Below are 13,250 nucleotides of genomic sequence, written 5' to 3'. Positions count from 1 at the left end.
CTCTGCCAGGGTATTCGAAAGCAAATCATTCATACCGTTTCACCCGTGTATACCTTACTCTTTTAAGATAAGAGCTCAAAAACATAATAATATCAAATAAAGAGAACATTAATTCCTAATATCATCATCATACTCTTTTTTTATATATTTAAAATTTCTCACAATAAAAACATTTATGCATATCAGAATCCATCTAAAATGTTGCATGGGTTGATCTCTTTAAGTCTCTTTTAATTTCTAATCTTCTTCTCCTTCTTTATTTATTGTGTTATTTATTTATTGAAGAAACCAAGTCAGGGATGCCTGCCTGAGTGACTCACTCCGTTAAACATCTGCTTCGGCTCAGGTCATGATCCCAGGGTTCTGGGATCGGGTCCTGCATCAGGCTCCTTGCTTAGCAGGGAGCCTTCTTCTCCCTCTGCCTGCTGTTCCCCCTGCTTGTGCTTTCTCTCTCTCTCTCTGACAGAAAAATAAAAAAAGAAAGAAACCAAGTCATTTATTGAGCAGAATTTTCTAGTCTGAACTTGGATGCTGACCTTTTTTTTTTTTTTTTTAAGATTTTATTTATTTATTTAGATAGAACACAAATAGGCAGGGTGGGAGGCAGTGGGAGGGGGAGAAGCAGTCTCCCTGCTGAGCAGGGAGCCCGACATGGGGCTCGATCCCAAGACCCCGGGATCATGACCTGGGCCAAAGGCAGATGCTGACTGAGCCACCCAGGTGCCCCGAAGATACCTGATTACCTTTACCCATGTTTCTACTAAGGTGTTGGCCTTTTCTTACATATTTCTGTTATGCCTTTCAGCCTTCTTCTGGATGGTTGCTGATTTTTATTCACTTAGGAAGGCCTTTCTTACCTTAAGATTATAAAAATATGTGCCCCCTTTTCTGGTGCCTCTCTGTGATTTTACAGTTAAATGTAAATATTTGTGCCATGTATGATTGATTTTTGTATAAGGGATGAGGTAAGGACCTAGCATTACTTTTCTCTGAATATCTGACCATTTTTTCCCAATGCCATTTATGAAACAAACTGTCTTTTCCCCACTAATGTCAAACACCACTTTTATACTCAGTTCTCTAATCTTGAGTCATTTCTGAGTTTTCTGTTGTGTTCCGCTGATTTGCCAGTTTTTCGTGCTTCATTATCACCGCTTGAATTATGACAGCTTAATTGTCCTTTAAAATTTTTATTATTGACTTTTGTGAATATATGAATCATACCAGCTTATTCGTGTAAACTATTATATGTCTGACTATTGCTTAATAATGTGTTTTAAAAATTGATGCTGCCTTTTTTTTTTTTTTTTAATAACTTTGCTGACTAAGCTCACAAATTTATTCTTCCAGCTAGATTTTAGAAGTATTTGTGATAGGTCTCCCAGGGCACCCTTTTATATTTTGACTGAGATTTCATTCAGATTCTAGATGAATTTAGGGGAGAGTTGATTTCTTTACAACTTTGAGCCTTCATAGTTAACAACATGGTCATTTCATTTATTAAAATTCTTGTCTGTCCTTGAATTTTTTAATTAATTTAGTCCAAAGTTTTTATTGGTTTTGGCTTCTCTGTTGCTTCGGTGGGATGCCTTTTAAATTTCACCAGATTTTTTTTTTTTTTTTTAAGTAGGTTGAAACTCTGGGGAAATATCACATTTTATAATCTGTAATATGAGCTTTCAAAGCTCTCTTCAGTATGCCTGCCTCCCTGAACTAACAAGCTTAATTCCTTTTTTTTTTTTTTTTAAGATTTTATTTATTTATTTGAAAGAGACAGAGTGTAAGAGAGAGTGAGCGGGAGTGGGAGTGGGGGGATACGGGATGGGAGGAAGGGCAAAGGAAGAGGGGCAGAAAGAGAAGCCGCCACCCTCCCACTCCATTTGGGGCTGGGTCCCAGGACTCTGGGATCATGACCTGAGCCAAAAGCAGACCCTTAACAGACTGAGCCACCCAGGCGCCCCTACAAGCTGTGATTCCTGCGGTCCTTAAGACAAATCAGATAATGATTGCCTCCTGTAGCTGTTATTCTTCAGTGACTGAGTACAAATTATAACAGATTTCTAGTGAAGATGACAATGCATCTCTGGCCAAAATTAGATATTAATGCAAATTCAAAATTTCCACTATTTGAGTATGACATTTGGTCAGCTTTTTATTAAGTGGAAGGAACAGATCTCTAATTATACAGGTTTCATAAGGCATGCATGTGCTAGTCTGCCCAGACTCCTTAGACTATTTACATGATTTATTTATTGCACCTGGGAATCTGGGATCTTCTGCCTCCGTGAGCTACCCTTATGCCCAAACTTGTTTATCCCAAGTTGACTATTGCTAAAGGCAGCTACTATTCATTAAGGGTCCATTATGTGAGATCCAGCTGTGTGTTGCCACAAAGAGGTGGAGTTGATTTCTAGGTAGATCTGGCCATGTCTGAACTCTTTGGGGACTGGGACTACGCAACAGGGCTTCCTAGCAGGTGTGCCTGGGTGTGTGTGCGTGTGTTTTGGAGGACTTCTTTGTTGTTGTTGAGCACCGTGACAGGAGGAAGAAGTGGTCATGATTTTAGCAAACCTGTAACACTGTTCTGAAGTCTTTCACAAAAATCCTGTGCAGTATCCCTTTTTCAAGAAGTTTGCTTTATCAAATACTTCAGTATATCTTACATTGTAATTATGTACGTGTCTGCTGAGCTGCTATTACTAGATAGATTCTAGGATCGGAATTTTGGGGGAGCGTCATAATCCAAATTTAAGAAGAAATAGTGTCATCACTAATATTGGAAGTATCCATTCCAGTTGTTAATTTGAGGTCATTAAGTACTTAGCAAGATTATAAGGTGAGCCCTTACTTTGTTTTAGAGGGGGAAAAATAACAAAGTTCATTAAGAACCATTCATCTAAATATAAACAATAAAATTACAATTATAAATTTTTGTGTTAAAACAGTGTGAATCTTTGCTTTTCACGTATAATGAGCCATATATTCTCTCAACCTTAGTAAAATATTTGTTTAAGCATTCTATGATAGAGAGACCCTTTCTAGGCCAAATTAGTGTGGCTTGTTTGTGTATATTTTAAATAGTCCAGACACCCTGAAAGGCATAAAGAGTAACACACACAATATAAAGAGTAACACTATCCATGTACCTAACATCCTGCTTAAGATACGAAATTCTACCAATATAATTGTCCCATGTGCTTCTAATTGCATAATCCTTCCTTTGCCTCAGGAATAACAATTATCTCCTTTTAAAGGTCGTAGAAGCTGCTTTTGAACTTTAGTCTAAGTGGTGGGGTACCCTGACTCTTCTGCAAATTGCTTTTTTTTTTTTCATTTGCCATAATATGTTTGAGATTCATTTATGCTGATGCATAGGTGATTGTATGCCATTAAAAAAATTTCCTTATCTCTTCTGTTGATGGAAGTGTTTCCAGTCTTTGCAGTTAATAAACAGTGTTCTTCTTGTGTGCCTATTTCACAGATTCCCTAGCGTACCTTTGACTGAAATTACCGGATCAAAAGATACTGTTGGGGATGCCCACGTTCCTTGATTAAATTCTCATTGCTCTATATGCTTCCTTGCTAACACAAGGTATTATTAGATTTATTCTTTGCTTGTTAGTTTGGTGATAGGTCTCATTATCTTGAATTCCTCTGATTACTAGTGAGGTTGGACATCCTTTCTTATGTGTGATAGTATTACAGGTATTTTTTCCTGGTGTGATTGTATTTTATGGCAGAAAATTATATGTAAAGTTGAAAGTACCATGAAGTAGTTCCTACTAGATAGAAATATACCATGATTGTATCTTTAGAACATTGGCAACTTTGCAGATTTTCTGGGAGGAAATAATGTGGCATGATTTTCTGATAGTATATGAGAGCATGAACTTGGGAATTAAACCGATGCTTGAATCCTCGCTGCATTGTTTTTTGTTTTTAAGAGGGGAAGGGAGGGACAGAGGAAGAGGGAGAGAGATTTATCCTTTTGTGTCATTCAGGACATTAGCGACTGTGACAAAGCTGTCCCGGGTCACAGTGGATAGGTGGGAGTAACCTTGGGACCCTTGTGGGTGCCCGGGATCTGGCCTGGTTTTGGGGACTGTCACTAGCTGTACGATGCGGGAGAGATGGCTGGGTGCCCTGGAGTTCATAATGGAAAAGCAGTCTTGTAGATAATTGTGAAGTGATGTTATTTAGAGTGTTCTCATGTCCCTTGCCACAGGAATAGCTCCACATGGCTTCCAAAGATGTGACCGTTACAGTTCGCCTCATTCGTTCATTCGAGCATCGCAATTTCAAGCCTATAGTATATCACGGAATTGATTTGGACCAAACTACAAAGGAATTCATAGTATTTCTAAAGCAAGGTATGAGATGTCTTAGTCATTTTGCTTCATTAGCATTTTGAAAAAAGAGCTAACTATTACATAGATGGTAATCTTTTAAAAATACTTTGGAAGATAATAATCTAGGTTCTAAGCCAGGGACTAGGTCAGCTCCTGTTCTGTTCCTTGGCATCAGCAGGAAGTACCTTCCTGAGGCTCACTTAGCCTGTGTGTGCCCACCGCAGGAATTATTACCCTCATGTTTGGTTTCTCCCTTTTTTTCTCCTTTTTTGATTTTTAAGTTATTTTTTATCTATTAAGATTGTATTTATTTGAGAGTGTGAGAGGGAGAGCATGAGCATGGGGAAAGGGGCAGAGGGAGAAGTAGTACCCCCCTCCCTGCCCCGCACTGAGCAGGGAACCCAATGTGGGACTTGATCCCAGGACTCTGGGATCGTGACCTCAGCTGAGGCAGGTGCTTAACCATCTGAGCCACCCAGGCACCCACCTTTTTTTTTTTTTTAATTAAAAACAATTAAGATCTAGGTTTTCTTATAATGAGTTTTTGTATTTGGAGATTGATTAACAAGGAAATGCAATGTGGCTAATTGTGTGGCCTGGCTGAGCACACAGAGGGCCTTACAGGGAGCAAGGCAGGAAAGTGGCAGACCTCTGTAGAGCCAGAAAATCATGAGGGCTGTTGGTCATTGAGATCACAACCAGACCAACTGGTGCTATTTTATCATTTCGAGCTTAAAATTCAAAAGACATAAAGTGAGTGAAGTCTTTTTTTTTCGCCTCCCCAAAGATTTTATTTATTTATTTATTTATTTGTCGGGGGCTGGGGTGGGGGTAGAGAGAGAGAGAGAGAGAGAGAGTGCAAGCACACACGTAGGTGGAGCAGCGGGCAGCGGGAGGGGCGGCCTTCTTGCTGAGCAGGGAGCCTAACGTGGGACTTGATCTCAGGAGCCAGGGATCATGACCTGAGCCAAAAGCAGACGCTTAATGGACTGAGCCACCGGGTATCCCAAGTGAAGGATTTCGAAAGGACCTCAATGATGATGATTTTTGCAAAAATCCGACAAAGAATTCCAACTTTGGGCAGTTTACTGCTCAGTATTACCTAACTAGGGAGTAGGCAAGGTAGGCAACCTATAGAGAAGACAGACCAACACTGGACCAGATGGACATCACATGCCCCTTATTTCATTTTTCTAAAGTAAGAACCATTTTGTTTATAGGTGAAGAAACTAAGGAGCAGGGAAGTTAAGAAACTTGCCTGAGGTTACATGGCTAATAAAAGGCAAAGCTGCAATCCAACCCAGACAGTTTAACTGTACAACATGTTCTCTTTAAAAATTTTTTAAATTTTAAATCCAGTTAATTAACATATAGTATATTATTAGTTTTGGGGTAGAATTTATTATTTCGGACAGAGATCACAAATAGGCAGAGAGACAGGCAGAGAGAGAGGAGGAAGCAGGCTCCCTGCTGAGCAGAGAGCCCAATGCGGGACTCGATCCCAGGACCCTGAGATCATGACCTGAGCCAAAGGCAGAGGCTTTAACCCACTGAGCCACCCAGGCGCCCCTGGGGTAGAATTTAGTGATTCATCCTTTGCATATAACACCCAGTGCTCATTCCATCAAGTGTCCTCCTTAATGCCCATTACCCACCTTCCCTCCAGCAACTCTTAGCTTGTTTCCTATAGTTCATAGTCTCTTATGGTTTGTCTCCCTCTCTGTTTTTATCTTATTTTATTTTTCCTTCTCTTCCCCTAGGTTCATTTGTTTCTTAAATTCCACATATGCAGGAAATCATATGGTATTTGTCTTTCTCTGGACTGATTTCACTTAGCGTATGTACTCTTTTCTTAAAATTTAGATTCAATTAGCCAGCATATAGTACCTCATTAGTTTCAGTTGTAGTGTTCAATAATTGATCGGTTGCATATAATACCCAGTGCTCATCCCATCATGCAGCCTCCTTAATGCCCATCACCCAGTTACCCCATCCCCCCACTCCCTCCCCTCCAGTAGCATATATATTCTACACACCACACTAAGTTGCCTCTCTTCTGTTCTATTGCCTGACTAGCAAAGTGGGGTCTCTAAAGTAAATGGGTTCACTCAGTGTCAAGAGTCTTTGCATTGAGTTCCTCTTGCTCTAGTGTTTTGAACCCTGAAAGCTAGAAGAGTGATGTGACCCTGTGGCCTAGTGAATTTTGCATACAGCCAGAAATGACCATTGTGATGAATCATCTCTGAGTGGAGGGCGGGGATGTTTTAGATGCCTTCTTGCCTTTCTATCTGTTCACCCTTTGCCATCCTTAATCTAGCTCGTCTCCTCTCAATAATTATCTGTTTCTCCCTCAGCAATGGAACTTTGGTTAAACTGGATTCATACTTACTGAGAATCAGTTTCTCAACATCATGCTATTAAAATTTTAAGTTGTATAAATATAACAAGTGTAAACACATCTATAAGTATAAGTAGAAATATATAAGATTATGTATCAGTATGTAAATATAATAAAATAAACCCATTATTAATAAAGGGGGAATGGGTGTTACATAATCTGATCACAGACGTACTGTGTATACCGCCTTACATAGATGACTAATTTTCTAGATTCAGAATAGTGTACAAACCAATTATCTAGATAATATAAGACATTTTAATTATTCTTTGATTTGGAAGCATTTAAATATTTTGTAATCCTTCAGGTCTTGATTCTGAATGTAAAATCAGTCCACCCATGAAACAGAAAAAGACTGTAGAGGATTTGCCAGGCCTTCTAGTTTGGAACCACTTCCTGTCCCTCCTTACTTCTGGTGGTATGTTACTCTGTAAAGCAGCTGTTCCATCAGGTGAATACTAGAAGAGTTAGTTTCTTTATTTTCTTGTTTCTGATGCTCCTGTCCAGACTTTCCACTGTTACTAATGTCTTACCTTAGTCTGCTACTCTTATTGCAATGAAATGAGCAAATAGTGAGGCATCATTAAAGTCCCTGGTTTCTTCTGGTTTCTGTAGTTTTTACCTTGTATCTTTATTCAGTTCCAGGATCTCTTCTAGGATTCCACACTACGTTTAGTTGTCACGTCTCCCTAGGTTCCCCCAGGTCATGTGGGTTCCTCAGATCTCTTTCCCGCTTGATGGCTTTCACAGTTTTGAGGAGCACTGGCCAAGCTCCTTGGAGGACAGCCCTCTAATGGAATTTGCCTGCTACATTTCTCGTGATTAAACTGGGGTTATGGGTTTTGGGGATCAATCCCCTTCAATCCATGAAGGTGAAGTGTCAGTTTTATCTCATCATATTGGGGACATATACTTTCTACGTGATGATGGTCACTGCTCTTAGCTCCCCGGCTGTGGCAGTGTTAGGTTTCTCCACTGGAGAGTTAGCCTTCTCTCTCCTCATCTCGTGCTCTTTGGAAGGCAGTCACTGTATAGAGCTCACACGCATCATGAGTGGATAGTTCTGTTCCCCCTTCTTTTTTTTTCCCCCTAAATCAGTTTATGGATTGTATTCATTGTAAGCATGCAGTTCAGTAACTGTTCCCCCTTCTTTAGGGAGGAATATCTACATCATTTATTTGGAATTCTTCTGCAGGGGAGATGTCGTTTGGTTGTGCGAGCTCTTCTGGCTCTGGCCTTTGGGGACTTTCAGTTGTCTTCTGTGCCCCTTTGATGCGTGCCTTCTCTGTGTGTCTGCTGAGTACTGTCTCACTTTCTGGTGCTGTAAGATGCTTCAGGCTTGTCGTGTGTGTATCCTGCTCCAGTCCCAGAATCAGCCGTTTCGCAAAGGAGCCCTGGTTCCTGAGAGCCAGATCTGGGTGCTGGGTGTGCTCCCATTCCTAGGGTATTGTTCTTTAAAGCTCTCTCAGCTGGAATAGCAAAGAAACAGATCACCCTGTGTACACACACATATCTGTGAGTATCTTCATGTCACCATCTGTATCTGTATATTAAACCTGAGTCATTCCTGATGTTTTCCAATCCTTTCCAACATGTATCCTTCTGGCTTCCTCCCCTTGCGTATTTGTAGTCTCACTCTAAGTATGAGAAGTTTCGCTCCCATCCTCTGCCATCCATTTACTTAATTCTTTAATTCCAGTATACAGAGTCCTTCATCTGTACCCTCTTGGGAAGCAACTTGATATCAACTAGAGCACAGTGCTCTTGTGCAGTTCCTTTTGCCTTAGACTTAAAAATGTCTTCATTGCCATAGTTCCTGAGGTCAGCAGCTTTGCTTCCACTGCCCTTAGGAAGGTCGTTTCATACATTTGCAGTATGTCTAGATTCTCTTGTCACTCCCTGCATTCTTGCCTGGGATCCTCTGTCCTCATACATGGTGGTGTTTTTTGTTTTTGTTTTTTTTTACTTTGCGCACATTGAAGTCCACTCTTCGTGCTGTAAAGTTCTGTGGGTTTCAACAAGTGAGTAATGTTGGGTCACAGTACGCTGCGGTACAGAAGAGTTTCAGGGCCATAAAAATCCTCCATGCTTCACCTCTTCATCCTCCCCCGCAAGCCCGAGGCAATGGCTGATCTCTTTATTGTCTCTAGTTTTGATTTTTCCAAGATACCATGTGCTTGGATTTGCACAATATGTAGCCTTTGCACAATATGTAGCCTTTGCAGACTGGTTTCTTTTACTCAGAAACGTAATGAAGGTTCCACTGTGTCTTTTCATGGCACGTCCTGTCTTCTTAATTCCCTTTAACCTGGAATTTAACCTCCCCACCCCGCCTTTTGTCTGTCATTGTATTGATTTTTTTTTTTTTTAATCCAGGTCTGTGTTCTTATAGGATGTCCTACAATCTGGATTTATTTGATTGTTTTCTCATGAGAAGATTCAGGTTAAACATTTTTGGTTGGATTACTCTGTGGGTTGCAAGTCCACGAGCTCTGACAAGCTAAGACTGACCTGGCACCTGTTTCTGTAAATGAAGTTTGTTGGACCACAGTCACAGTTGGGACCCAGACTGTATGGCTTAATAAACCTAAAATGATGATTAGCAGGCCTTTACATAAATAGTTAGCTGGAATCGGTGGAGATGATTCCTTGCTGTTGAATCACGTCAGGAAGGGTTTGCTGTTGCTTTGCCTTGTTACTGGTCGTACAGATTTCAGATATTTGGTTAAGGCTCCATCTGTCGGATTGCTCCGTTATAAAAGTATCTTTCTGATTAATAAGTAGTGTGTGGAGTGATAAACATTGAAAACATTCACATATCTGGTTTCCAGTAGTTTCAGTGTCTCTCGATGAGCCTTACCTGAATCATTGATGTTTACAAAAATCAGGGTTTGGGGCACCTGTGTGGCTCAGTGGGTTAAGCCTCTGCCTTCGGCTCAGGTCATGATCTCAGGGTCCTTGGATCGAGTCCCGCATCAGGCTCTCTGCTCAGTAGGGAGCCTGCTTCCTTCTCTCTCTCTCTGCCTGCCTCTCTGCCCACTTGTGATCTCTCTCTCTGTCAAATAAATAAAATCTTAAAAAAAAGGTCAGGGTTTTTCTTCTTCTGTGATTCCTTCTACATTTATTATTTTGCATTCTGCTGTAAAGAAGCAGGGCTCCCATGCCCCTCTTTTTTAGAAAGGAACAGGGTAACTTTTCAGTGGCTAAGTCACATTATCCCCTTATCACAAAGAGACTCTCCCTTCAGTGTTGTGTTGAGGCAATGTTCTCCTGTTTGTACTATAAAATACACTGTAGATTCCTTAGTTTAAATATTTAACTCTATAAACTCAAAACACAAACTAACCCTCTATAGTAATGGGGGGAGATAAGGGGATTAGAGAAAGACAGAAGGTTTCAACTGTATCATATCGTTTTTATTTAATAAAAAATAGTAAAGGATCTGAAGCAGTCATGACCATATATTAAATGTGGTTGGTGGGTTAAATGAATTCTGTTCTATTCTCTGCACTTTTTTTTTTTTAAGATTTACTTTTTTTTTTTTTTTAAAGATTTTATTTATTTATTTGACAGAGAGATCACAAGTAGGCAGAGAGGCAGGCAGAGAGAGAGGAGGAAGCAGGTTCCCTGCCGAGCAGAGAGCCCGATGCGGGACTCGATCCCAGGACCCTGAGATCATGACCTGAGCCGAAGGCAGCGGCTTAAACCACTGAGCCACACAGGGGCCCCTAAGATTTACTTTTTTAGTGAGAGAGAGCAAGCAGGGGAGCTGGGGGCAGAAGGAGATGGAGAGAGAATCTGAAGCAGGCTCTGCACATGCCCAGTGTGGAGCCTGACATGGGGCTCGATCCCACGATCCTGAAATCACAACCTGAGCTGAAACCAAGAGTTGGACTCCTAACTGACTGAGCGCCCCAGGTGCCCTTATTCTCCACACTTTTTATGTTTAGATTATTTCATAATTAAAGTGAAAGATCTTGATAGAGCTTAACCTTGGAATCTTACTATAGTATCACACAGGACCCCTTATTAGATTATAATGTTGGCACATTGTTCTGATTAATGGTGGGTATTTGGTATTCTTGCTTGTACATATTTGTCATTAAATTAGTCAATTTCTATTTTTCCTGTAGGTGTTCATGCTTTCCTAAAAGTCTTCAAATATAGATATAGATCTAAAAATAAGTTACAAATTGTTTCCCTTCTATTTTTAGAGGCTTTACTATGAGGTAAATAATTATTTTATTGCCCATCAATATTTTAATAATTTTCAAAGCTTTATTGATTTTTACATTGAAATATGTGTTATAACATTTCAGACTTTTTTTTTTTTTTAAGATTTTGTTTATTTATTTGACACAGAGAGAGAGATCACAAGTAGGCAGAGAGGCAGTCAGAGGGACAGATGGGGATGCAGGCTCCCCAACGAGCAGAGAGCCCAATGTGGGGCTTGATCCCAGGACCCAGGATCATGACCTGAGCTGAAGGCAGAGGCTTTAACCCACTGAGCTACCCAGGTTTTGGTGGCATCCTAACTGCCAGCAATATATTTATTAAGTTGCCTTATTTTGCTAATTAATTTTTCTATAGATGCCTTTTATGGTGACCAAACTGAATGAGTTCAGCTAGTAGTTACCTTCTTGTGAACTTCGCAATAATGAAATATTAAATTGATTTTTTGCAGAATTCATCCTGTAATCCCAAAATCTTCTGTAAAGGTTCATTAGGTCTCAAAGTTAAGTTCAAAGTTGGGGAAAGATAAAATGAAAGGAAAACTCTGTGCAAAGGGGGAAATATTTTCCAGAATGTCATAGATTTGCCACAGACTTTTCCTTTCAGCCAACATGAACAACAGGGAAGAAACTTACTCTTCCATCTGAAACAACTGAAAAAACTAAGCAAAATTTATGAAGCAGTGGTTTTCAGATATTGGGCATGAGGGAGCATGAGACAGTGGTCCCTGGGGTAGGAGAAACAAGGTGGTTCCTGTGATTGTGCCACCTTACCATCTGGAGATAGTCTTTAGGCCACAGAGCAGGGCAAGGGGAACGCAGGTAGAACTTGGTTATTAGTGTCATGAGTTCAGGAGTCAGAGCTGGCAGTTGGGAGTGGCGCCTGGAGAGTTCATAGGACAGAGAACTGACATGGAGAGGACTGTATAGAGAGAACACTCTGAACATATGCAGAGCATCTTTGAAGATGGGCAGAGCATGTATCTTTAGTGGAATACAGTCAGCACAAGTGTGTGAGGCCAGGTAAAGAACAACCTGAAGGGAGCAGAAGGCAAAATGCTCAGAGCTCATATAGGCCTGGGAATAGTACACCCCCACCCCCGCCCAGCCTGCAAGAATGGAAGACCTTGTAATTTACAGGTTATCAGGCAAGGTATCTAGAAGGGTATTGCCGAAATTGTGAGGCAGAATTAACCCTAGAGTAAATTCCACCCTGCTGTCATTTAACAGTGCTCAAAAGCAAGACTCAAAAGGATCTAACAGTTTCTAAATAATTTAACAAAGCTCAGGATGTTTATAGAAATACACGAATATCCAGCCCTCAAGCAAGATAAGATTCACAATGACCTGCATCAAATCAGAACTTACCAGGCATGCAAAGGAGCAGGAAAGTATGGATCATAATTAAAAGAGAAATCAATCAGTTAAGGCTAGCCCAGAAATGTTGCAGATGACAGAATTAGTAGACAAGGACAACTGAAAGTTATAATTACATTGCAAATGTTCAAGAAGGTAGAGGGACCATTGAACATGTTAGAGATCGAGGCTATGAAAAAAAAAAAAAGACCCGAAAGAGCTAGAGATGAAAAATATGAATTTGAGATAGCTACGTACTGAGTAGGATTAATGAACGTGTAGATCAGATGGGGCAGAGGAAAAGATTGGTGAACTTGAAAACAAAGCATCAAAAGCCATCAAAAAGCATAGACAAAAGACTGAAAGAAAGATAAATAGAGCAGTAGAGAGGGGCAGGGCAACTTCCACTAGCCAGATACACATGTAATTGGAGGCCGTGAGGATGGGAGCTGGAAACGGGGGACAGAAGACATATTTGAAGAAATGGTGCTTGAAAATTTTACAAATGATGAAAACTATAGACCCACATATTTGAGCAGTTCAACGAATCCCTAAGCAAAAGAAACATGAAGAAAGCTACACCAAGGCATATATAATCAAATTGTGTATAGCTGGTGATAAAGAGAAAGTCTTAAAAGCAGCTGGGGGAGAAAACCACATTACATAAGGAGGAACAAGGATAAAGGACATCGGACTTCTTATCAGAATCAATCCATGTCAGAAGACAGTGGAGTGACATCTTTAAAAAAATAGTGAAAGAAAGTCAGTCTAGGATTCTATTCTGGTCTTTTAGAAATGGAGATATAGGAAAGACTTTCAGACATGCAAAAACTGAGAGTCTATCACCAGGAGACATGAACTATAGGAAATGCTAAAGGACCTTCTTCCAACAGAAGGGAAATGATACCAGATGGA

The 13,250-nt window shown here is 40.3% G+C and overlaps 1 protein-coding gene across 3 annotated transcripts in view; it reads left to right on the top strand.

Moving 5' to 3' along the window:
- The window catches only part of C9H2orf76 (chromosome 9 C2orf76 homolog), a 61,066-nt gene that overhangs the window by 24,229 nt on the left and 23,587 nt on the right, over positions 1-13,250 (top strand). For 2 of the 3 annotated variants that reach the window (XM_046019340.1, XM_046019341.1), the window contains exon 2: positions 4,226-4,370. In XM_046019340.1, the coding sequence (XP_045875296.1) occupies positions 4,238-4,370 (133 nt within the window). In that variant the 5' untranslated portion in view covers positions 4,226-4,237. Of the gene's footprint in view, positions 1-3,481; positions 3,593-4,225; positions 4,371-13,250 lie in introns of those variants that run through there. The other variant, XM_046019339.1, reaches the window with a different exon arrangement.

Source organism: Meles meles, chromosome 9 (assembly GCF_922984935.1).
Source record: "Meles meles chromosome 9, mMelMel3.1 paternal haplotype, whole genome shotgun sequence".
NCBI lineage: Eukaryota > Metazoa > Chordata > Mammalia > Carnivora > Mustelidae > Meles > Meles meles.
This window is presented reverse-complemented; position numbering and strand designations above follow the sequence as displayed.